Below are 26,895 nucleotides of genomic sequence, written 5' to 3'. Positions count from 1 at the left end.
AGTGAAATACTTCAAATGTATTGGAATTTATCAACGAGCAGGAGTTGAGTCTCAAGGAGTGGAGGGTTTCAGCCCAGGCCCCCTTTTCAGCTTTCTGTGATGGTGCTCTAATCCTTGCAAACTGGGGAATTGGTGTGTTCTTAGAGGTGTCCCACTCAGTGTGATGCTGGCACAGCCCACTTTGGTCTAGGAGAGCTCAGAGGGCCTCACAAAGCACCGCTATTTCTGGGGTCACCACATGCTGGGCTTCAGTCATCAGTAAATTTCCATCCTGGCCACAGTCTGGCTCAGTCACTGGAATTTAGAAGATTTCAGTGGGAGTGGTGCTATTCCACTTAGGCTGCGCTTCAGGGGAATAATTTTCAGAGGCTGCCAGGGGCTGACTGATTATTTCTGCATTTGTTCCCCACCGTGGCAGGCACCAGGAGTTCCAGGTGCAGGCAGTGTGCTCCCACCTTAGCCAGGCTAGAGTTTCTGCTACAGTCAAGGGATATTTTACTGCCCAACTCGTTAGCCTACAAAGGCCAAAGCATAAGGGGAATTCCTGGGATTGCAGAGTGGCCTGGGACGGGGAGGGCTAGGCACAGTGTGGAAGAAAATGTACCACCACATTGCTGTGGAAGAAATAAATTCCATCCCATCCAGCCAGACCTAGCAGAATGTGTAATTATGGAGTAGATACCATTGCCTCAGTATTGTTTTCTTGAAAGAAGCAGCTACTCTTTTTCAGTTTGGTTTTTTTTTTTGGTGAAATAATGGTGATTCTCTTTTTTTAATTGCAGGTACAAAAACCGTACCTTTTTTTTAAACTGCCACTTTTACTAAGCGCAATGCTAATTGTAACCGGACAAAGCTGCAAATTTTGGGAAATGAGATTGTGTGCGGAAGTGGTCTGCTTATTCAAGTTCAAAGAATTCAATTACTATGATAGAAAAGATTATTCTTTTCCTCACAGAAGAGAACTAGACATAGAAACTGTTCAGCTGGTATTTTCTTTCACATGTGTTTTCTGTTCTGGTACTGTTAAACCCAATTGTGCATCTTCTTTGATATTTTAATCATATTTCTTAGCCAATGCAATTACTAAGCTGACTTATTAGTAAAGTGGGGATTACTTAGGCCTGCAAAACCATATAGCCTCTGCTTACTGATATAACTTATTTCCAGGTTCTTCTAAGATGACTCTTAACTCCTGAGATTCTGTGTGTTTGAAATAGTGAATAGCCTGTTTTCCTGTTTCCTTCAGTCAGATGTCCTTGTTTTTTTTTTTTTTGGTAGAATTTTGTAGAAAATTCTGGCTTTTGGAACATATCAGGTTTGGATATGTGCCACAGTTATCCGTTGAGAGTAATTTTTAAGCTGCTGCTTTCTTTTTCTTCTTAAAGTTTCAAGACTTGTAATAAAGGTACTCTTTCAGAAGTGTTGTCAGTCACAAAAAGTAAATCATCTTTGAGGTGAAGGCTTGAATTAATAGGTGTTGCTGGTTCAGTTCCTCATCTCTCATGCTGAAAGTATAGCTTTTAAATTTTATCTTTTCTAAAGCACAGGACATTTCTTCAGCCTATAAATCAAAGTGTTTTGGACAGTTATGACACAGGTTAATTAAAAGTGCTGATTAGATGTCCAAGGGATCTCCCCAGAGGAAAAGTCCATCAGCTAGTGTTTGCTGGAAGTCACACTTAATAATATGACTGCTTCAGAGTTTAATTTGAGACAAGCTAAAAAGCAAATCAAAACAATGTCTCGGGTCTCAAGAAGTTCAGAGAATGAGTCAAGCACTAGCACCACTTTAAAAAAGCCTATATGAATTAATAAACACCTTTTGTTCCCTTTACTGGAATAGTGTGCCTTGCTTTGAAAGATATAGCTTAAGGAAAAGTGAGAACTTAATCTTTGAATGTTTTGTTTTGGATGAAATTGAAGTAAATTTTGATGAGTTTTGGGGGTTTGGATTGAGCATCTTGAAAATGATCAAAAGCAACTTTGGTAATTTTCGCAGGACGGGGGAGATCTCATGGTTAAAGATGATACCATCTTCAAAGATTTCCCTTTTCTTCAAATATAAATCTCTATTTGATTTCTTCAAATCCTACAGGGTTTAACCATATCAATTAGTGAGTGAATTCTCTCTAACAGCAGGAATGAATATCATAACTGTACTCTTATGTCTCTTTTCTGTTAGATATTTTAGAGTTAGCCGGTTCTGGTCTTTCCTAGGGTTAGCGAACAAATGCCAAACTTATTTGATGCCTCTTTGCAGGATTTCTTGGAGTCCTTATTTAATAAATACCATAAGAACTCACATGCTGAGTTTTTAATATTAAAATTAAGATACAATAGTCTTTATTACCAACTGAGGCTTCTCTAGGGGGGACTTAATATTTTTAAAAATGGTACCAGTTAATTTTCCATGGAAACTCTACTGTATCAGCCATAACATATTCAGATGCAAGGATTGTACTGTGAGCAGGTATAAAATGAGAAAACAAGTAATTTTCAAGAGGGATAAGGCCATTTGGAAAACAGAATAACTCAGAAATGTCTGATTTTGCAGGAGCTGAGAAGTAAAAGCATGACCAAAGCCAGAAAGAAGAATTAGAGTGGATTGAAATAACTTTCTGTTTTTCTGCTTATACCTGCTGCTGACCCTTGACGGTTTTTTCATGCTGGGAAAATGTTCATAGATAGTGTTTTTCATTTGAATTGATCTCAAAAGTAAAAGGAAACAAACCTCATAAAAATTTTATTCAAGTGCTTTGGTTTCAGAGTCCTTGGCAACTTTGGACCGCATATATTTTTATAATACATCATTTTCAATTATTTTGCCGATAGGAGCATATGTACTAGTATAGTAGGCTTATCATACTTAATTACACAGGTGAATACTGCACTGTTTTTCTGTGGCTTTAGTGCAGCTGGTGTTTTACAGATCACCAAAGGATGAGCCACCTCGAGTCCTTAGTGAAGAGGAGATGAACAGACTGGGAGCGAGGATTGTGAAAGCAGAACTCATGGGAGACACGGTAATGTCTGTGAAAAATGGTCATGATTTACTGCAATTTTTCTTTAAAGCTCCAAGTGATTTAATTGTTTGGGGTTTTTTTTTTAAGGGTGTTATTCAAGCAAAGAAAGACTTGCAAAGTTGGGTAGAATTTGAAGATACTGCTTTTACAGTAACTTTTGCTTTAAACGCAATGGTTCATAGACTACAGGGTTCAGGACTCTGGCCTTTGTAGGATAAGCAGCATATCCAAAACCAGTTGTTCTCTGCCATTTTTGTAGTATTTATTGTCTTTTTATTTAAAAGGGAGCTGGTGGAAACTACAAAGCTCCCTGTCTATGTTACAAGGTAAGCAGCGTCTGGAGCTTTATTTACTTCATCAGCTTTGTCACAAGTAGTTGCTTGTGGTCCAGAGCTCTGCTGTATAAGTGAGCTTATTAATTATGATACGGAAATTGTAAAACTGAAAGGAACAGCATATGCCATTGCAGCCAGCTCTGCATTGAGAACAGCTGTGGAATGCTTTGTGGTCCTGCCCTGGTTGAGGCTGGTCTGTGGAGCTGGGAGAAACACCTGCATATTTAATGGAGCTTGTTTCAGCCAGCTACCTGAAGGAAGAAGACTTTCACTCTTGTGGAACACTAAATTCTGGAATTATATGTGTTTTATTTATTACATTAAACATGGCTATAGTGAGTTAATTCCCTTTAGTAGTACTGTCTGGAAGTTTCTGTTATAACAAGGTCAGAGTCTTGTTAGTTTTTAAGCTGTGTTTTTCAAGTGTTTGGCTCTGAATAGCTGCTCTTAAAAGGAACTATTTTCGTATTTTTAGAAGCAAGTGCTATCACTGTGGGCCTTTGTATTTATTTTTTAAGATTAATTTTTACTGCAGCTATTTAGTTTGCCTCTTGTAACATAATATTTGCACCAAAATCGGCATCTTTAAGAAATAATAAATAAATATTTATTTATAGTAATATATAAAACATGTTATGTCTCTAAGTGGTAAATTAGTATTTCTCAAGGGCTGTTGATTCTTTGATTTGTGGAAAGTTTAAGTATGTTTTGTCATTATTGCTGGCCTAGGACGTGGTGCTGACATGGTGTTGATATTTTTTAAAACCCCTATCAGATAATTCAGATTTTGTTAGGAGAAAGTGTCCATTTTATAAATATTTTCTATTCAAACCCATTTTATGTTATGAATTCTTTTCCCACAGACTTTAGACATAGATAGCTTTGAAAGTTTGAACAGCAATACCTTGTCTAGAAATCCTGTCCGTTTGAAATGTTATCAGCTTCAAAGGTGAATTAAAAGTCACTTCAAGCAGTGTATTTCCTACTAAGATACAGTGTTAATGATTTAAATAGATGTGTCCATATGTTAATCTGTAGTTTTCCTAATTAATACAAAAAAACATACACTAGTGAGGAAAAATATGTTTATGAATGTAATTATATGATAGGTTTGTGAAGGACTGGTGTAGTCACTTAAGATACTATATTGTTTAATACATTTTCCTGCAGGGAAAAATGATTGAAGCTATCTATACACTAGTTGCTAAAGTACTGGGGAGGGAAGGTTTTCCAGAGACTCTGATGGAAAGCAGAAATCAGTAAACTTTTTTTTTTTTCTAATACTGCTCAGCTTCAATACCATTGCCTAAACAAAACTTTGGGCACAAATCTGGTCTTTTTCTTTTCAACCTGGTAGGAACTGAGTACAAGTAATTTGATGAAAAATATACAGGTTTTCTGTAATTAATTTAATATTCTATAATTTTGTTTTGTTTTGACCCAAATCATGTAGCAGAAACCAGTATTACAATTTTGCTATTATTTTTAAATATCCAGTTTTCTATACATGCACTCTGAATCAGCCTAGTTTAAAAAAAACTAAAACAAAACAACAGTTTAAATAATAAAATAGCTAATATAATATATATAAAATATAATAGCCTCATGGCATTTTAAATATTTTTCATGGTCTTTCTCTAATCCAATTGAAAATACAATTTGTTTAAAAAAGTTCATCCCCACACACCAGATTAGATGGTTATGTAACAGCATGTCCTGGTGGCTGGAGCTCCAGGTTGGCCATGTGGGCCAAATGAATTCTGAATCTATTTTTTTTACTGATTTGCTGCCTGGTGTTGATCAAGTGACTTAATTTTGGGGCGGCAGGTGTGGGCACGATGGTTGGAGTCCAATCAATGAAAGTGGCAGAGGGGTCGGAGTATAAATGGTTCTATTCCTTACAGGTTGATAGGCTGGCAGTTCTTAGCAATCCAAGATATTCTGAAATACTTGTATTTATTTAATAGGCAGATGGATAAGGGAGCAGGAGCATCAAAACCAATTTGCACAAGAGTGTAAACAGTTCTTGTACATTTTAATTCTCAAAATAAGGTCTTAAGGGCAAGAGTTGGACATGGAGTGTAGAGAGATGTGAAACTCCATAGCAAAAATTTCTGAGAGATATTTTCCTAGACCCATGGAGTGGATGTATGTGTGTAAAGGTGTGTATGTGTGTGTACAAAAAAAAAAGGATATGATGTGTTCAGGCTTCCTTATCTAGCTTCCTATACATAAAACAGTATCTATGCTTAGTTATGCAAAGCGTATATTAGTGTAACTTAATAATGTTGAAGAATACTTTTTCTGGTCTTTTTATGGCAATACTTGTTCCTATACTTCAGATGCCTCTATTCTGAGCTTTTTTTTCATGTTCTATCCTATAGAGAGTTGTGTGAATTCTATTGGCATGTTTTCTTTAGTCTTTTGTGTCATTAGAATTTAAAATATTTATCAAAACACAAAAAATGAAATGAAAATTATTTTGATATAAAAGTCTCTTAAAAGTTTAAGATAGTACTCCATTAGTTTAACTATCACTTTCTTTGAAGGATTTAGCTTCAGAGCTTCAAGCAGAACTTGACAATGCTCGCAAGTTGAGAGAAACTCAAGGACAGATTCCAGCAAAGGCTGGCAGAGAGGTAAGTGGAAAAATATTTTTCTTTTCTTTGCACTAACACAATGGTATGATACAGGTAGCAGCTGATTTAGAGAACATCAAATGTACTTAGGAAAATTAGAAGGCGTGACTTCAGGTGAGTAACTGTCCAAACTGAGTTGCACTTTTTGTTGGTAAACAAAACTTTCTCCATTGTACTTTAGCAAATTCAACAGGATTTTTTTTACTCATAGTATTTTCTCAGCAAGGATATATATCTTCCATTAAAAATGAAACTCCTGTGTGCTGGCTGTTACATAATTTTGCTGTCTCTGAAGAAGCTGGCACTTCAAATGCTATTCCTTTTGAAGGGTGGTATTTAAGAAGTGTAAGAAAGCTTCTTCCATACCAACACTGTTATGTAAGGAAACAGGGTTAATATCTTAAGTTATGAGCTCTGTCCTCATGATGGAGGGGAAACTTTTAGGCAAAAACTAAAATTCTTCAATTTGACACCAATTCTACACTGAAAATTCAGCTGCTAGTGAGTTGAGTTTGAAAAGCCACTAACTTTTTTTTTTTTCCAAAAAGGCTTCATGTCAGACCTCATACACTGACTAGTATTTCTCCAATCTTTAAAATATAAACTGAACTGGAAGATAATGTGTGGCCTCTTGCTGGCTGCCTTGTGACAATAGTACTAAAGTCTCACACCTTGAATTCACAAGAATTTAAAATTACAAAAGCTCTGTGTAGGTAGACTCTGCTTCATTGCAGTGCAGTTCTTTGGCATGTTTTTTGTATATGTAAAAAAAACCCCGAATAAATCAGATTGGAATTGTGTAATTACACAGGAAAAATCCATTCAGATTTTAAAATTGGGAAGTAAAGAGCGTGTTGTGGGTGGACACTTACTCCTGAGAAGCTGGGTTATGAATAACAATTTTGGTCAGCCTTGGTCTTAACCATATTCTGATTTTTATCTTCATTTTTAATTAAACCATTTTTACAACCAACAGCATGTAGTCATTGCAAAAGTACCAAATGTAAGTACTTATGAATATGCCTTGCCTGTGCCTCTTTTGTAGCTTCTTCTAGCCTGTATTACATGGTGTTTGAGTGTCAGCCATCCAGCAGAGCTGACTAAGCCCTGTCTTTGTGATGCCAGGGTAGTCTTACTGGTTTTACAGCTTTGAATTGGTTTTGAACTACTGGGACAGAAGCAGGATGTGTTTGGCACTCCTGTGTATCAAGGGCCAGCTATGCCACACTGTGTCTCAACAGCCCAGATGTTCAGAAACCATCTCATAAGACAAGGGAAGCTGGTTTGTGCAGGCGTGTTTGACTCTGTATGACTCAGCCTTCCTGTGGCATAGACCACCCAAGCGACAGCCTCAGCCACTTCAGCCAAGTGTATTGCAAGGGAGGTACCTGAAGCAGTTTCCACAGAAATGGTTTTCCGGATGGATGTCCTGTTGATCCCGAAGTTTGAGAGCTTTGCCTCCACTGCCAGTAACAAACATGAAGTATTTTGTTTCAGGCAGGTCTGTCTCTGCTTCTGCAGAGCAGCATGGCCAGTGTCATGCTGGGAGGTCCTAAAACGTGTCTTTGCCTTATTTTAATTTTTTTTGGGAGAGCTGGGGAGATAAATCAGGAAGCAGTGAAGGCAATTTTGAATGCATCTCCCTAGGAAGTTTTTTTTCTTAATTAATTGGACATGGATCAATTTCCCAGTTCTGTTCCCAGTGTGACTGAGTGGTATAAGGGGGTCTGTGAATGGCTGGGGTTTGTACAGAGGACAGGATCAATTCTTTTGATAGTGGTGCTGGCTTATTCTGCCTTAAAGTGATCAAGAAAATACAGACTGAAGAGACTATAAAGTGCTAGCTTAAATCCTAGTTTAATTTTAAATAATTTTATTTTGTTTCTAAGTGAGAGTAGTGGCAAATACAGCTTTTGCAGTGTGACTTAGTGACTAGTTCTGTAGGTTTTTTTTTTACTTAGACAAGAATTCTACCCCAAGCAATCCCAAAAATGTGGTTTTGAAGTATAGTTTTGAAAAACTGATGTTTTGACGTGTAGAAACCTTATGTTTCTCAGCTGATATACTTCACCAAGTCTCACCTTGGGCAGAGCCCCTCTGTTGTTCACTGCAGGCTGCCTTAAGTATATAACCCTATAAATTTTAGTATGAATGTAGTTAAATTATCTATTAATGGAATTTGGAGTCTTAATGGGTATTGTACTTAAATATTTGAGTCACATGTGTACAACTACAATGAATGCACATGCAAAGATCCTTTTAAAAGGATGAATTAAAATGTAGATTGTGCTTGTTTTGTCTTTGAGCAGGAGGCAACCTTCAATGTCTGTGGAAATCAAAAACCTTTTGATTTCATTTGGGATAGAATGAAAAGGTGCTTATTTTCAGATGCTTATTGTCTAATTTGTCATGGGCATTTTGAGAAAGCAAGGCTGCACTTTGAGTCCTAGTGAAACTGTGTAAAGAGAAGGCTGCTGTACCATAGGGTTTCTGAGTTGAGATAGGTGATGAGAATGATGCCTATTGAATGTAGGGAGACAGCAGAAAATTGGAGACTTCGGCATTTAGAAGACAACTTCCATGTGTTCATAGTTTACTCTTAAATACAGTTTATATTTCTGTTCTGAAAGTGCTACACAACTCTAGATTTTATTACATTGGTTATGACGGTGTCACCTCTGCCATTGACAGTAACAGCCACAACTGACATAATTTATACTTTTATTCAGTATTTTTATTTAACAAACTATATCTGGAACATTGGCACTCCTTTGAGGGACATAATTTACAGCAGGTTTTGCTAGTACAAAAATTGGAAGGTAAAAGTTGAAATGAGGAAGAGGCAGAATATAGAATATATCCTTTGGAAGGGACTTTCCGTGAACATGTAGTCCAACAACATGCTGGTAGATAAATAAAGTATAAGAGTATGCATCTTTTAAAACGGTTTTCAATCCCAAATGAGGAATGGCTTAGAAGAAAAGCTTCTCAGCCCTAAGCCTGTTTCTGTATTCTCTAGGACTTAATTAGTATGCAGGAAACAGAAAGTAGTCTCTGCTGAGCAAATGCTAGAGACGGTTTTCAATAATGATGAATTGCATTTGAAAGAGAAAATCAATACAACATTGAATGAGAGCTGGAAGGTGGTACTTTAAGCAAAATAACATGGTAGGATATACTGTCACTGAGTATTTAAAAGAAGAGAGTTCTGAAAAATAGAAACAGCTACAGGCTTTTCTGTTATGCATTTGAGAATATGTAGGCAAAATACGAGTTATTTCATCATCAAAAATCTCCATTTGAATAACTGAATTTTCTGTGGAAATCCATCAGCCTTTGGTCTAGTATGAATGTTTTTCTACTGAAGAGTGTTCAGTGCTTCTGTGAAGCCTCTTAGGCATAGAAGACATCCGTAGAGTAAGACTTGAATTTTGGCAGGCACAGTGTTTCACTTTACAGTAGATATATGGCTGACATGATGCTGCTTTAAAGGAGAAAACCTTTCTTAGGGTACCTGTTGCATCTGTAAGAGTAACAGACTTTAGTCCATTGCTTGTGCATCTCAGATGGAGAAGATTTATAGTGCAAGGAGAAGTTAATTTAGTGAGTCCTATGGCATACGTAGGGCTCATCTTTTAGTGAAAACCCTCATAGTATTAAGAGCTCCATATACTTCAAATGCTTCTTCTATTTTTATTTATTTATTTAATTTTATTTATTTATTTAATTATTCTTATTTAGTATAAAAAATAAGGATGATTATGTTTCCAGCGCCTCCTATCTGAACACAAATTTTGATGTATTGAAGGTCTGATGTTTACTTTGGATTCCTGAGATGCATTAGACTCCAGACTGAGGGGGAATTCTATGGAAACTAGCTCAGTATAAATAATATTTTTAAAATTCTTTTTGAAGAACTAACACTGTTTTTCAGGAAAGAAACTGAATAAAACAGCTTGGCTTAAATCTCAAGTCCTACTTATCTGAAGTGGGCCTATAGGGAAGCCAGAGAGGGACTTTTTGTTAGGAACTGTAGCGGTAGGACAAGGAGTAATGGGTACAAATTGAAAGAGGTGAAATTTAGGTTAGATATTAGGAAGAATTTTTATACTGGGAGAGTGGTGAACAGGTTGCTCAGGGAGGTTGTGGATGCCCCAATCCTGGCAGTGTTCAAGGCCAGGTTGGACAGGGCCTTGAGCAACCCTGGTCTAGTGGAAGGTGTCCCTGCCCATGGCAGCGGAGTTGAGACTAGATGATCTTTAAGGTCCCTTCCAAACCCTTAGCATTTATGATTCTATAAAATTGCATCCATTGCATCCCATTGTGTATCGTTCTGCATCAGGAGAGAAAGGACAGAACATGCTGGATCTTTATCCAGAGAAACAATTTGCAGCACAGTTAGTATCCTGAGACAAGTAAACCAGTAGGAGTAAGTAGCTGAGAGGAATCAGATGTGGAACAAACCTGAAATAATATTCTATTGGTTCTAGTAATGATAATGGGGAGAACAAGAATGTATGTTTATTTTTCATATGTTTTCAAGATTGATCTGTTCACAAATAGCTTAAAAATGACAGTGATTCCTTGGAGGAAGAGACAGTTATCTCAGTAAGGTGGGGTGTGTGTATACATGTGTGTTTGTGTATATGTGTGTATGCATGTAAAATTTAGACAGTGATGAGTACTTCAGAGTAGGAAGTGAAAAAAAGAAGGAAAATAATCAATGCTTCTGATGTCTGGGTTTTTTTTATTTAAAAGGAAACCAAACCATTGCTAAACAAACACAAAAAAGCAAAAGCCAAATCACCCTGAAAATTAACATTCAAAATTGCAGGTGTGCCAGGATGTTTAATTTTAGGTTTGGGAATTGAGACTATAAACACAGATATTTTTCTGCAATGAAAATATTTGGTTGTCAAAATTTACCTGTAATATATTTTCATAACTTTCATTCTGACTTAACTAATGCAGAACCTAAATACAGCTGTAGTAATGCTTATAGACTTACCATATATAAAGAATCCTTTAAAAATTATTTAAAATTGCTTTGCAGAAAGGTATAGCTGAGATACTTGTATAAAAACTAGAAAGCTGGGGATTAATGATCCTCACTAAATGCACAATAAAAATCTCAGATTTTATTTGGAACCTCAGATGGTAGGAAGATACAGCAACAGATGGCTCATGGCCTTTTACTCTCAGATGTTTTCAGCTCATCATAATTTCTGATTCCTGCTGTTCCATCACACTTGAATCTTATCTGCAAGATGGCTGTGCCATCCTTTCTCCAGAAAAAGTTTGTGTTTTCCATACAGAGTTGACTTGCTCTGAGCAGAACACGGAATAATGAAGGGGGTATACTTTTGCAGAACAGCTTTCATATCATTAGTACATACTTTTAAGAAATAGTAGGTGTATGCAGTTATTGATTAGTGTGTTTCCTGAACACTCTTGTTGATGTCAGTAAGAGAGGATTATGCAATTATTTAAGACAAAAACATATTAAGACAAAGTGGTTTATTTTCCTGAATGTAATTTATAGGAAATTGGCTTTTGCAATTAAAACATATTGGAGAAATTGTAGCAGTAACTAAATGATGTAAATATCTTATCATTTCAGTACATGTAAAAAGTATAAAAGGGCAGAATGGCTAAAATGTCTTAAATTTCAAACTGAGAATACAAAAACTTTGAAGTATGCTTTGACACCAGAGACAAAAGCCCTATCCGAGTGCCATGCAGCACTTGTAACTGATGGGGCCCTTTTTTCTGGCTCTGTTTTTCTCCTAACACTGTGTTAAATTTCTACATATTTTTACTGCTGTATTTACCCTTTCACTGTGTTAAATCAGTTGATAAGATGAAATGGAGATTTGTGGACTTAAGAACCAACATGCTGCAATACTTTCTTTTCTTATGGTGTGAGTATATATGTTTTGTGTCAGATGTTCTTGCTGTAAAAACAAGCCATTACATTTTTTACAAGTTTTCTTACATCTCATACCTACAGTGGCTCATTGATGAGGCTAACCATTTCAAAGCATAGCTAATAATTTAGAGTATCAAACTGAACCTTTAGAGCTTTTTTTAAAGTTGTATTTTCAAAGCTATGTGGCTGTAGCGGGTTGAGTTTGAAACCGGGCAGAAACACCAATTAAATGTAGTGGTTTTGATTCAAAATATTCATTATTTATTTATTTTCCTTCTGTGAGATAAGAATTAGGAGAAAAGCAAAGCAGGCCACAAACCTTAAACAGTTGCAGTACAATGAAAGAGCTTTATTACTAACAGAATTAAAAGTAAAGAGAAAACAACAAAACAAAATTAAAGTAAATTCCCCCCCCCCCCCCCCCCTCTTTCCAGCACTTCTCTCCTTTTATCCAGCTCACACAAGGGATAACAGAACATGGGATGTTAGTCAGTGTTGTAGTTCTTGAAAAGTCTCTCTCTTATGCTTAAGGAAAAAAAGGGTTTTCCTTCAGTTGCACGTGGTTCCCAAACTGCCACCAATAGCAGACCCGCCCGGAAACAAACAGTCTGCTGTGTGTAGAACATCTCTCCCATGAAGAATTTCACAGTTCTTTCACACTACAGAACATGGGCCATCACATGGGGTTATTCATCTTTTTAAGGATAAGTTATTTTGGCCTGCACACAGAGGCTTTTCTTCGCCACAAGTCTCTAACAGCCTCTCACTGCTTCTATATAGCCTGGCATAGGCACTCTTCACAAACTTCATAGGCACACGTTGATTCTCCACCCCCCCCCCCCCATGTTCTTCAAATGGATTAAAGAGACAAACAGTTTGTGGTATTACAGTTTCTTACCACGGCATGCAAGAAGGTTTCTTTTAAGCTGCGCGCCAGAATCGCGGCACCGCCCTCTTTTCTCCCGTCGCCATGCTCAGCTCCGTCCCACGTGACTCACTTCTCTTTCTCTCTGACTCTGACGCCGCCATGTTGAAGGGTGTTCTTGTTCGGGCTTTACGGTGGGGAAAGCCTCGCTCCCTCTGTGCTGCTGGCTGCGTGGTGTCCTCTTCAGTTCAGCACGGAGTGTGCTGGCTGCAGACAGGAGGCTCTGCCGGCTCCCGCTGGCTCCGCCGGCTCCGCATGGAGAGGAGAGGGACCCGCCTGTCCCCAGAAGCCGCGCTGGATGGGTTTAGCTGTGAGCAGTCCATGGCTGGTTTTAGCTGCCTGCGGCTCTGGGACAGTCCCCCTCAGTGACCCAGGGTCCGTGCCGCAGCGATGGGAAAGGGGGAAAGGGGCAGTGGCCCCGGCCCGGCCCAGCGGGGCCGGGAGGCTCGGAGCCCCCCCACCTTCCAGCAGGCGAGCTCCGACCAAAAGGGGAAGTCCCGCCTTTCGGTGCGGTTTAAATATGTAAATTGTGAGAAGCGTAATTGGTCTTAAAGACTGTCCATCAACTCAGGGTCAACCCAACACATTCCACCCCTCGCTTCTCAAAATTTACATATCCAAAAGTTACTTAAAATAGCAAAACCAGAGCTAAAAGAAAACAAATTACATAAACCTCCACCCCTAGAATTTTTACCACTACTACAAAGCAAATTTCTTCTATTATTCTACTTAATTTTATAACTTTCTACTTGCTTTGCTTATTATTTTCTCCTAATTAGTCTTCATCTCACAGCGCTCATTAATTGCCCGCATTCTCCACCATAAATGTAGCGGGTTGAGTTTGAAACCGGGCAGAAACACCAATTAAATGTAGTGGTTTTGATTCAAAATATTCATTATTTATTTATTTTCCTTCTGTGAGATAAGAATTAGGAGAAAAGCAAAGCAGGCACAAACCTTAAACAGTTGCAGTACAATGAAAGAGCTTTATTACTAACAGAATTAAAAGTAAAGAGAAAACAACAAAACAAAATTAAAGTAAATTCCCCCCCCCCCCCCCCCCCCCCCCCCCTCTTTCCAGCACTTCTCTCCTTTTATCCAGCTCACACAAGGGATAACAGAACATGGGATGTTAGTCAGTGTTGCAGTTCTTGAAAAGTCTCTCTCTTATGCTTAAGGAAAAAAAGGGTTTTCCTTCAGTTGCACGTGGTTCCCAAACTGCCACAAATAGCAGACCCGCCCGGAAACAAACAGTCTGCTATGTGTAGAACATCTCTCCCATGAAGAATTTCACAGTTCTTTCACACTACAGAACATGGGCCATCACATAGGGTTATTCATCTTTTTAAGGATAAGTTATTTTGGCCTGCACACAGAGGCTTTTCTTCGCCACAAGTCTCTAACAGCCTCTTACTACTTCTATATAGCCTGGCATAGGCACTCTTCACAAACTTCATAGGCACACGTTGATTCTCCACCCCCCCCCCCCCATGTTCTTCAAATGGATTAAAGAGACAAACAGTTTGTGGTATTACAGTTTCTTACCACGGCATGCAAGAAGGTTTCTTTTAAGCTGCGCGCCAGAATCGCGGCACCGCCCTCTTTTCTCCTGTCGCCATGCTCAGCTCCGTCCCACGTGACTCACTTCTCTTTCTCTCTGACTCTGAAGCCGCCATGTTGAAGGGTGTTCTTGTTCGGGCTTTACGGTGGGGAAAGCCTCGCTCCCTCTGTGCTGCTGGCTGCGTGGTGTCCTCTTCAGTTCAGCACGGAGTGTGCTGGCTGCAGACAGGAGGCTCTGCCGGCTCCCGCTGGCTCCGCCGGCTCCGCATGGAGAGGAGAGGGACCCGCCTGTCCCCAGAAGCCGCGCTGGATGGGTTTAGCTGTGGCAGTCCATGGCTGGTTTTAGCTGCCTGCGGCTCTGGGACAGTCCCCCTCAGTGACCCAGGGTCCGTGCCGCAGCGATGGGAAAGGGGGAAAGGGGCAGTGGCCCCGGCCCGGCCCAGCGGGGCCGGGAGGCTCGGAGCCCCCCCACCTTCCAGCAGGCGAGCTCCGACCAAAAAGGCAAGTCCCGCCTTTCGGTGCGGTTTAAATATGTAAATTGTGAGAAGCGTAATTGGTCTTAAAGACTGTCCATCAACTCAGGGTCAACCCAACACAGTGGCTTTCTGATATCCAGTATTATTTTAAAGTTAGACTTAATTGCTTTAGTTTTCCCCATTACTAAGTGTGTCCCTGGACAGACACATTACAGGCTGCTGTAAGTTATACATTACTAGTTCCAGTTTTACTTCCACAGGCTGGCAGTATGACTCTTACTGAATTTGACTTTAGATTTGTGTGTGTCCATTCTACTGAAGAGATGATATTCCGATCACCCTATCTTAAAGATGCTCTAGGAAAATAAGTACTGACTGGAAATAGAAAGATTTTTGCATGCAGGGCTGATCGGAGGCATTAGTTGTAAAGAGGAGATTAATAAGAAGACCAGGTTGCTTATTCTGAGTAAAAATAGTCTAGCCAAAATAACCTTTTTGTAATATAAGAACAAAGAATTGCTGAATTTAAAGGGCAACTGACTTTATATCAATAAGAACAAATGAAGTTTTGTACATTTTGTGTTACTAACCGGTGTCACTCACTGACTGGCAGAAAGAAAGGATAGAGACCTAATCCTTTTCCAGGGTTTGGAGCTTTTGGGGCTTTTTTAGTCTCATGCTTTACATACAAACCAAGCATTACCTGATAAAGATTCTCTTCTATAGAATAGTTCATGTCTGTGTTGCAGCCTGCATTAGATTTTCTAATGCTTCTCTTCACTGTTAAACACAAGGGGCCTAATTATGGCAGACCAACTTTCTGATCTTGTAAAACCTTTGTAAAATCCCATTACTATGTTAGCACCTTTTGAACATGTAATAGTGACTCATTAATATATTTATGAAGTCTTTGTCAAAATACTAAATTTTTAACCTAGTTTTTAGAAGTTTGCTTTTGCTTTCCTTCCTCATGCTGCTGATTCTCTTAGTCTTATCTTTTTTCTGCTGTAAGAAACCCCAGTCAAAGATACAACATGTATACAATGGACTGCTATGACAGACCTCTGACCATTTTAATTTCATCTTCCTGTGAGATCCAAACCTCAGTCTTGCTATAGAGAATGGTTAACCTACTGATTTTTATAAGCATTATGTTGAAGGTTACAGTGCCATTATTCACAACAAATCTCAGAGTCTGAAGGGGAGCTTAGATACTTTGAAACCTGTTACCTGGGCACTCCAAGTTGGGAATACAGTGACTCCTAAATATGAGACATGATGCCCTTAGGAATAGCCAGCACTGAAGGAGCCCATGCTCTTTCTAGATGGGATTTATTCATCCTTCTGGTAACTGGTGATTATATGTGAGTGCAACCTGAGAACCTAAGAGGGGGGTAACTGGAATGGGAGAAGAAGGAGCAATGGAAGAGAAAGGGAGACAGTGGGTGGAAGAAATAGCTGAGCCTAGCACTCTGAGAAGTGCTAGATATCTTTTAGACACTTACTGATACTGTAACGTAAGGACAGATTTTTCCAATAGAGGAATAAGACAATATTCAAAGCATTTCCAACTTTGCCAAAGACTGTAGGAGAAAGGAAACAGGTGGCATGCTTAATGCAGCATCTGATTTGACAAAGCTAGCAAGGCGTGTTCCTTGCTGAAGACTGTTCCTGAGCTTTGCTATTCCTTCATTACACTGCGCTTGTACCACTTGAATGGAGCTCTCAGTAAACACTTGCAGACAGCTTTCAGTGCATGCAGCATCCAGCTTTTTGTTGGCTCAGTAATTAAAAAAAAAAATTGTTCTTTCCTAGCTCTAGTTGTTCCCTACCCCACAATGCACTGACTGTTAAAATATATTTTATTCCCTTTAGCTATTAGCATTGAAAAACAGTTCTAATGGAGTAGATCTTATCTCAGATACTTGGCCATGATGGCCAGATGATTACTCCATTTGTTCACCTGCTCCACTGTCTGTTCCTCAGATTATGCTGTGCACTTCGTGTGGCAGAGGATTTCCACTTCCACCTGCTGGATTCTGGAACAGGGATAATCTCTGGAGAGTTCAAAAATCTCTTTCGGAGCTGCATCTTAGTTATTTATTTATGTATTTAATTTAAAGCTTTATCTTTCAAAACCAGACTTGTCTGCTTGTTTTGTTCAGTTGGATGTTAATTGCTATATAGTGGTTTGTACATTTGGTGAGAACAACTGTGTACTTTGCATATTTAATTGGCCTGAAGTAAAAATTCATGTTCCTTAATTAATGGCAACAAACAATTCCTCTCTCATTCTGGAAATACATACTTCTTTTCTTCATTTCAGACTGTAAACTACATTGTTTGTTTAGCAATCATCACAAGATTCAGGGATAGTGACTGAGCCTCTTCTCCAGTTTCAACTGTAACATTTAACAATAGGTATCATATTTAAAGGACTGTAATATATGTTTTTAAACCCATGTTGTACTTAATAGAAGTATTATTTATCTGATCATAATTACTAATGAGTATTTATTACATCACAATGACCACATTGTGTTACCATATACCATGTCATATATTCACGGAAATGCAAGTGTAAAGAAAATATCAATAGATAGAAAGAGAACATTAAGTAATTCTTGCAGTTAGATTGCTATCCACACTCCTTTGAAAAAGTCTGTTACTTCTGTGAGTTGTGGATTTTTCCTGCAAAGGCTCTTTCTCAGTATGGTGTAATTGTTAAAGTGTAGAGGAGTTCTGGTTCTTAATATACTTGTGTGAACTTTTCCATTATAGATGTTAGATACATTGCCCCAGAATTCCCAGAATCAGCCTTTGGCACATTTTAAAGCCTTTTATTGTATTGGTCACTTTCCATTATTTTTGTACTGAGACCTATTTAAGGGATATAGTATGTGCTAAAAGATGTGGACATTACATATTGGAATTCTTTTTTGGAAGCTCTAGTGAAAATCATTACTTCATGGCAGCTTGCTTAAAAAGCTCCTTTTACTGATATTTCGGTTTAAAGATGATTTCTAAAGTTTATTCTAGGTTTTTTTTCTTTTTTCTTTCAAAAAGTGTTGTTGAATAAAATACAATTAATTAATTTATTATTCAAATATCACCTTCTGATAATGCTGTAACCACTTGAGCATCTTTTTCTACCAGAAAGCTTTTTGCTTCTGATGTGTTTAGAAATAGCTTTACTAGTTATTGTTGGTAAGATCCTCCTAAAAATCAATTTTTTTTGCATTAATACAATTAACCGTCTGTTGTTATGCTGTGTTTTTAAGTCAGTTCTATTTAGATAGGGTTTTGAGTTCTGAAGGATGTCTTTACCTCTAATAACATCTTTAATCTTCTGAATAATCATGTTTGGCTTGCATCCATTGGATTCATCTTGGTTCCTAGTATGCATTTGCTGTTAGTCTCTAACATGGCTTCACATTAGTCTTCATACTGTCCATAATTATTTTATCCTTTTATCTGCTTCCTTTAATTTCTCTTTGAAGGATCACTTCTGGTTTTTTGTACTTTGTATTCTAGAGCTAAAAATTACTCTAATTTTTTGCCTTTTTTTTTTTTCCTCTGAAATATTATATCTAAATACATTATGGTCAGTATTACATGCCTTGTGTCAAGACTCTTGGAAATTAGTGAGAAAAAACCTCAAACCATCATAAAGCAAACAAAACCTTGCCAGCTGTAGGGTTCTGACTCAAAGAATTCAGTATGTATTATATCAACTGCTCCCCTCTCCATTCCCTGTCCCTGTCCTAACTCGTTCCATGGTTCAGATCCAGAAGATACTCTCCTACTGCTTGTGTGTTAGTGCATTAGTATGCAGAAATGGGAAGAAAAAAGAAAGTGCAAATGTTGGATCTAACATTTTAGAGCCCTTCTTCAAAGGCGAAGAAAGTCTGACATGTAGAACACCTTGTGAGTTCCATTAACTTTTGGGAAAATAGCAGGCTGCACTTCAATGGCATCTTTTCTGAAGTGCCTGTATTAAGAATTTTAGTGAAGACAAATTTTGGGATGGGTGTCTTTGAAAGGATCTAGATGGTTGTAAGTTGATATAAGAATCTGGCATTTACTGTTCTTTGCAGTTCTTGAAGTACTGCTATTGTAATGACTGTTGTTTTTAGTGATTTGTGTTTTTTGGAAGTCATGTATACAATGAGGTTAGAGACTGGGAATGGAAAAGTTCGTCCATTTTCTTGTCTCAGTAACACAGAGGTATGGGGAAGGAGAGACCTGAAGTCAGCATCCTTTTGGAAACTCTATAGAGGCAGCAGGTAAAAGGAGCTGAATGATTGGAAAGATGCTCCTGACTGAGAAGTTCACATAAACAGGACCCTTCAGAAGTGGTTACTTGGTTGATTATTCACTGAAAACTGTAAAGGGTCTGCTGTGTGGATTTGACTTGTCCTCTTGTGAGAACTTTATATCCCTACTTGGCCACGTGAGTATGGTTTAGAACAAGTGTGGATACAATATTGCTGCTAGCAAGAATTTTGCTTCTTTCTAAGCCCGTGGGATACTTTCCTCTCTCACGAAGAGATTAGCAGAAGTTCTATAAGCTATGAACACCTGCGACCTTGCAGAGCTTTTGTTTATGGTACAGTAGAAAAATATTTTGACAATGGATATTTTAGGATTTTAGCCAATCCACCCAGGGGGTGGCTGATCCTTTGTCCAATTAGACTATGAAGAAAAAAGTCTATAAAAGAGTTTGTAAAATCATTAAATAAATCAATCTTGCTGCACAATTCCTGCCTGTTGGATCTTCTCTCCTCTCCTACGGCTGCAGGATACAGTAATAAACAAGGTTGGTTTTCTTCCTCTACAGAAGTCTGTTTCATTTCAGACTAATTAGCAATGCTTTGGGGTTTTGAGTTTTCCCTGTGATATCTATGGTTATGTGTTCAGCCTCCCAAATTTGTAAAGTTACCCAAGTTTTAAAGGAACTATGGCATTTAAGAAGTTTCGTGTGATACATTCTTATTGGTGTTAACTTCATCTTTGCTTTCCATATCTGCTGTGAATAAGGTTTTATTGCATAGTGATGACCTGAAAACATGGTCCCCCCAGTCTGGCTGTTTGTGTCTCAGCCAGGTGTGACCTTTTAATGATGTGACACATGTGGGGTGAATACACACAGCCTTTTTCTCCCATTGGGATGAATCACCTTCTCTCCCCCTCCCAACAGGGAGAAAAGCCCTTATGTTGTGAAAAAGTAACAGGTGAGGCATCTACCTGGCTGATGCCAGAAGTAAGTTGTGTTGTATTCTCAGAAAATATCATTATTGTTATTGGAGCCAAAGTGGTGCTGAACATCTTGGTTTGCTTTGCAAAATGAGATTGGCCTTTGGTGTTACAGAAGAGAGAGGTCTGACTTACCTAGGCAGCTTTTTGGTCCATAACTTCTACCTTCATATGATTTTTCTTGGAAAAAATGTAATTAAGCTGTTGAAGTATACTTCAGTACCTACAGATTTTACAGACTTTATTTGGGTTTCTGGGACAAGCTTTCCTTAGGCAAGGATGGCAGGTGGAAATCAGTTTGGTAGAAAATAGCTTCAAATTAAGATTAATGAAGTTGTTTATAAGATTTGACAAAGGCTGTCCTAATATCATCTGATTAAGTGGTGACCCCATTATGTGCTCTAATTTAATCAACTGATACACCTAAATATCTGTGGAGTATAATCAGGAAGTGCTCAGGCTTTTAAATTATTTTTTTAAATTTCTCTTAATATTTTAGAAAGTTAAGTACTTACTTTTTGGTAATTTCTGCCTTTTTTCCTGCCCTCTGTGTGTGTATATATATAAAATATATATACAATATATATAAAATATATCTTTATTTAAGTTTGAGAACACCCCTGTGAAGTGGGGGCCCTTTGAAGGACCTTCCAGCTTTTTGGGGGACTGAGATGAGGGTAGTCATTCTCCACACCCCTAGTTGACAAAAGAAGTGGTAATGTGCTGTAGCTTTTCAGATGGTTTTCAGGAATACTGCCTTATAATGATGCTGGCGTATATTAGTTCAGTATTATCTCTTTAAGTCTTCCAGAAGCATTGTGTGTCTTTTGGAGATAAAGCTTTATGAGAAAAAACCAAGAATACGAATTTGGTTCTTTTGGAAAAAAACCTCTGCATTTAACTAACTGAATACTTTTTTCTGTTTGAGTGTGAATAGAATATCTCGCTAAGTTGATACTGTCTACTTTGAATTATAATGAACACGCAAAATGTAAAGAATCTGTTACTTAATCTTTAGGATTTTAAACATTTATTTAATGTGGATTAGGTATTTCTTTTGGCTTGTCTGTACCATCTGTTTTAAATACGTCTTAAAACCTGACACAGGCTTCAAGGCATCAAGAAGATGAACAAGTGGTCCTTGTCAGAACAGATGGAAGTGGAAGGGCATGGCCTGTGACAGGACCAGCAGAGCCACTGGAGCCAAAAGGAGGACGAAGAAAGCAGCAGATGGTAAGTTTTACAAATCTGAGTATTAAACTGCAATTCTTAAATTATTTCGTAGTTTTACTTTTATGATGCCATAATTAATGAGTATCTTATCAGAATGTCAATAGGTAGTTAAAAAGTTCCCTTCAGAAGATGATTGTAATTAAGTATTAGAGTACATATTTATTAAGCAATATATTAAGTTTATTTTCAGGTTGTATTTCCCAAGGGATCACTTTAGGGCTTATTTAAATGCACATTCAGGGAAAAGTTATCACAGTCTCTTAGCCAAGTAGTTTATATTACAGAAAGTTATGTAAATAATGAAGATTACCAGAGCTGAATATTTCTGAATTAAGAAAGGTTTTACTGAGATACTCACGTATCAGGGTAAATTTCACTTTTATTCTAATAAAAAATATGGCTTCTGCTGATAATAATTATGACCTAATCTTTGTAACAAAATGCTTTGGGGAACAATGAGTAGCCTGGAAGCTGGAGCAGTGTTTTATTCTTAGGATAATTGCTTCCAACAGTAAGTATAGTAGCACTTTGATCTTTTTGAGATAAGAGGAGGTATATGAGGATACTACCTCATATTTCTAGCAAGCATGTTCTTGATTAGTAGGACAGATCAGTTTGCAACACTGCTATGGAGAAGTGAAAGGCACAGGAGGGTGAGGATGTTGTTGTCATCCTCCTGTTTCCATTTTGAAAAATGCTATCCTAGTTTATGTTAATGACCACTCCCTATGCTCCTTCAGAATTTTGTTTAGTCCTGCCCTAAGGAGCATCTCTGTTCTCTTGTGCACTCTGTCTAAGATGGCAACATTTCTCAGCAGAGGTACCATATTCACACAAGTTTTCATTACTGTCTGTGATTACTGTGTTTCAGTACTGTCTGTGACTTTACAAAAGCTTTAGAGTTGTGAATAATGAAAATTGCTTCTTAAAATATTTCATTTTTATGAGCTTATTATCTGTTTCAGTGAAGCACTGTATATCTTTCCCGAGTTGTTGCTCTGATACCTTAAGGATATAAAGGATAGAGTGACTTTGGAAAGAGGCTGTGTTTTCATCTAGGCGTACTGATGCAATTGAAGAAAAGGAAAGATGTTATTCTCCTTAGACAAAATGGAGCTGTTAGCCCAGTTGTTTCTGATCTGCTTAGCTTGATTCGTGATTCTTTAAACTTGTTGAAATTGTTAGGGTCTGAATTTTATAACTGATCTTTCTCATTAGGTTAATATTTATTTTTAATGTGTTTGCTTCCAGGTCCCTACTCATGTAGATAAAGAGAGAGTAAGGTATTTTCAGGATGATGATAGTATGAACCTGAAGGATTTGGTCAAAAATGAGAAGATGAGAACAGCAGAGGATCAAAACTCACTGTTCATGCGTATGGCATCAAAGGTAAGGTGTTGTGTGTATGACTTTTTAATTAAGCATGTAGTTATTAGAAATATCAGGGAGGATGTGAGGCCTGAGTAAAGGGAAGGCCTGCAGGAAGATGAGAATTGTTTATGGTTATATAATTATGCAGGACTGTCAAAAATAGGGGTCACTGTAAATTGTATATTGTAGAATTTCAAAGTACAAAGCAGGGATTTTTCTAACATTGTGGAACATCTGAGCTGGTTCTTAAGATTCGCTTTAGAGAGCTCCTGGAGAGATGTAAGTATTTTAGTGATGTGAGTTACCTGTCCTATTTTAAATGCTGTCTGAAAGGCATTATGGGTATAAAAGGAATTCAAATGTCTAGTTCAGACACAGGGCTATAGAACTCTCAAATAAAAAAGAAGAGATCCCATTATAGGTATTGAGGCAATAAATTCAGATGAAAGACAGGGTTGATGAATGCAAATGTTGGTAATCGTGAAGCTGTGACTGTACATATACAAGAGGCTGTCGATGCTTGATTTGAGAGTCATTGTGAGTCTGCAAGCATCATCTCAGGCTGGTGTGATTAAAAGGAGAAGCAGAATTTTGGAGGTTATGAAAAGGGAGAATTTAGGAACATTTTAAAGCATGTAGTGAGCACATGGTTGCACCCATATCTTGAATACTACCCAAACTGGTAAAGCATACCCTGTAATCAGAGGCACAGAGTGTTGGCCATTTGAAGAAAACCTAAGTAAACAAAAGTTCTTCAGCTTGGGGGGGTGAGTGGATGGGTAGGGGAAAGCAGCTGCTAAACTAGAACAATTAGCATAAAAGTTGAATAGAATACAACTATTTTTGTTTCTCATATGGGAAGTGGCCACAGAACAAAGTTTAACATGAAGGAGTGGTTTGGGATTTTTTTTCAGTGAAGAAGGAAATTGTAGAACTTGTGTTGTAGATCATGAAATGCTGTGGAGGCCTTAATTGTGAGTGGGAGCAAAAAAAGATACAGCAACTTAGTGAAATACATTTTCGCTGTTAAATATTAAATAGGGAGATCTAGATAGGTTTTGGCTCAGGATTTCCACAGTAAATGCTGAGAGCTGCATATGTGTAGCAGAAGAGTCAGTTCTATGAGCTTTCCCCCATGCATTTTAGCCATTGCTGGAGACTGATTTTGCAACATAAAATGATCACACTGGGTGAGAAAGCAACTGGGTTTAGTATGTTTCATTCTAAAGCCTTTTTTCCTTTTTCCCCCCCTTGTTTAGTTTTTGTTTTTGTTTATTTTTTAAAGGTTAGAATTTATTAATAGTGTTGCAAGAATGTATTGTATTTCCTAGCCTATGCAAATACTTTATTTTAGTTTTGGAAGGCTCTGAATTCCTACTGATTTCAGTGAGCTTTGGATCAGATGCTATGTAACGTGTTTCTTTTATGTTACTGGTCAAAGATGTACTACATCACATTATTTTATTAGAGCAGGCTTCTTGAATCGATACTTAGCTCTTGACTAACCTTCTAAGATGGAGCCATATTATTTATTTGCTGGCTAAGTCTATTGGAGCATGTGCTCAAAGTAGATATTTTGTCAAAGACATTACTGTTGCAATGTCCAAATTTTAATTCATGGTACTGTAGTCCTTCAGTGCCATGCAATGGCACATTTAGGTTTTGAAGGTACTTTTGTTTGGTTTTCATAGAAAGAAGTACCTCAGATGCCAATTCTTCTTCTCCGTTAAGGTCTAAAATGCTTTTGGTAGTTTCTGTACAGGTGATTCCCAGATCCCGTCACTACAAAATGTGATGGTCTTCCCCAGATGGTGATTGTTTCTTAATCTTAAATTAAGAAACTGGTCCTAGGCCTTCCTGAGGTTTCCGTGTCTTTCCATGTCTGTAGAATGTATTCTTATCCACAGCACAAGATCAGTATTACCACTGAAGTGTTGGCAGCAGTCTGAAAAATTTGGGCATGATCTCAGGTATTCTAGATGATTATTTATGTACTTTATAAACCTATACTACATGGAGTATCTGCATTATGATCTGGGGCTCAGAAAGATAGTCTTCAAAATTCTTTCATCTTTCCTCAGTGGATTCAGCAAGTGTTTTATTCTAGCAGGAAGTCTAGAAAACAAACCTCTTTTGCCAGTTTTAGTTTGATAACATAGTACACAAATTTGACACATACAAATTACTTTCTCCTTCTGCCTTCATTTGAGAAATGGAAGAATTATCCACAAAAATTAATCTGTTGTATTGCAGAAGAGTGGTGGGAGGAAACTGCTGCAGGTCTACAAATGATAATCCTACCTTGGATGGGAGAAGGGAGATCCTGTCCATTAAATTCTGTTCAATAATTTTGTTCATCTAATCACTGGGAATTGCCTAGGGCACTATTGTTTCCTTCATGGATTTTCCCAGGGCTTTTATCACTTTCCCAGACTATGCCCAAAAGAAACTTCGAGCCGCACGGCTGTTGAGGATGGAGGAAATAGCTGCTCTCAAAAATGGGAACAGAATGAGAAAACAGCATGTTTTCTGGCTTTTACACAACTGAATGCTCTGCTCTAGATCAGTGTTACTTTCCTGATATTTAGTGCTTTAATGATATTTCAAATGAAATACAAGCTAGTTGTTATTGAAGATAATAACATAATTGCAGTTTTGTAGAGAAAGATGGGGATGTTGAAGTAGAAGGGTATATATTCATGAAGGGATTTATTTTCTTAAATGGGACTTGGAAGAAATAGCAGTATGTAGACCCAAAATCTCTCTTCATGAAACCTCTGTCTAATCCCATTGGCACGGGAAGGTCTGTATGTTATCTCATGCCAGACTTCCACTCAGATCAACAGACTAAACATCTGTAGTATTCAAGCTGTACTCGTCCCACCTGTCCTTTTCTCAACAATTCAGTGAGATGAGATGAGATGGAGAGAATTTGCCATCTTCTTGCTATTTGTTTACCTGTTTAGTCTTTGTTTTAAATTTAGATTCTGACTTTTTATTGCCCTCTTGTCCATTCTTATTTTTCTAGTCATGGTTCTAAGAAAACCCTGCTGTACTTGAGGCTTTTACCTCCTGTTGCCCTTTGGCCTCTGTTTGGAGGTGGCTGATGTGGATGTCACTTACCTCAGCACAGCAGTTTGGAATGCTGCCTTTCCCACAGCCATCCCATGCATGCTATTATGTCAAATGTATGCATATTGTGAAAAACGCCCAAATCTTTAATTTACAGTGCTGAAAAAAGCTTTCTAAAAACCCAACACTAATCTTTTTGATATATGGAAAAAAAGCAGGCCTAGAGTTTGATTTGTTCATGTTTCACTGTTATGTCTCAAGGAAAAAACCACCCATTTAAATCACTATTTCTACTTTTTACTTTCTTCACCTTTCAAAGTGGTTTTGGTTCTCACTGTTGTAGAAGCATGACTTTAGGGTACAAAAAAGTACCTAAATAAAACATTTGAAAACTGTTTTTTTTCCTGACAGTTTTAGAGTACAAAATATGTGTGAAGTCTTAGGTTTTCACCACTGATAGCTTTAAGTGCCCTGTCTGTAGTTTCTTCAGCCCTTGACTGTTTTAAGTGGTTCAATTTTCCCAAATTCATGGTGTTAAGACTTATGTAATCCTTTCACTTATGTCAATAGACACTTGTGGGTGTTTAGAGACTGATTCCTAGAACATTACCTCAAGAGCAATTACCTTGTATTTATATATATTAATTCTACTAAGGCGGTTTTTTTCCCTTTTTATGTTTTACTTAAAGAAAATGAGAACAATTAATTTCTGTTGTTCATCAGGACATTTTAATTTTGGCCCTAAACTAATTTTATTTTAAAATATGTGCAGTAATTCCTAATGGGAATTTCAGCAGTGAAAAATAAAATGCTTTATTAGTAATGCTGACCTTCCTTTATGGATTTAGCCAAGAAGTATGCTGGTATTATAGGTTTGCAAAAAGGAAATTTGCGTGTTGCCTTTCCTTGCTTCTGTAAAAGTCTGTAAAATGGAAAATTGCTTTCAGCCTTATCATTTTTACTTGCTGTGCAAATCTACCTGTTCACATTTTTGCAATTCCATCATCATAAACCAAAATAAATAGTCTAGAAAAACCTTAGAAGCTAACATGAAAAATACAAAATGTTGTTGCTGC

The 26,895-nt window shown here is 37.7% G+C and overlaps 1 protein-coding gene across 3 annotated transcripts in view; it reads left to right on the top strand.

Moving 5' to 3' along the window:
* The window catches only part of CWF19L2 (CWF19 like cell cycle control factor 2), a 70,979-nt gene that overhangs the window by 24,451 nt on the left and 19,633 nt on the right, over positions 1 to 26,895 (top strand). For all 3 annotated transcript variants that reach the window (XM_048294705.1, XM_048294706.1, XM_048294707.1), the window contains 4 exons: positions 2,930 to 3,023; positions 5,908 to 5,997; positions 21,251 to 21,376; positions 22,628 to 22,765. In XM_048294705.1, coding sequence (XP_048150662.1) covers positions 2,930 to 3,023; positions 5,908 to 5,997; positions 21,251 to 21,376; positions 22,628 to 22,765 — 448 coding nt within the window. The remainder of the gene's footprint in view (positions 1 to 2,929; positions 3,024 to 5,907; positions 5,998 to 21,250; positions 21,377 to 22,627; positions 22,766 to 26,895) is intronic.

This window comes from Corvus hawaiiensis, chromosome 2, assembly GCF_020740725.1.
Source record: "Corvus hawaiiensis isolate bCorHaw1 chromosome 2, bCorHaw1.pri.cur, whole genome shotgun sequence".
Lineage (NCBI taxonomy): Eukaryota > Metazoa > Chordata > Aves > Passeriformes > Corvidae > Corvus > Corvus hawaiiensis.
This window is presented reverse-complemented; position numbering and strand designations above follow the sequence as displayed.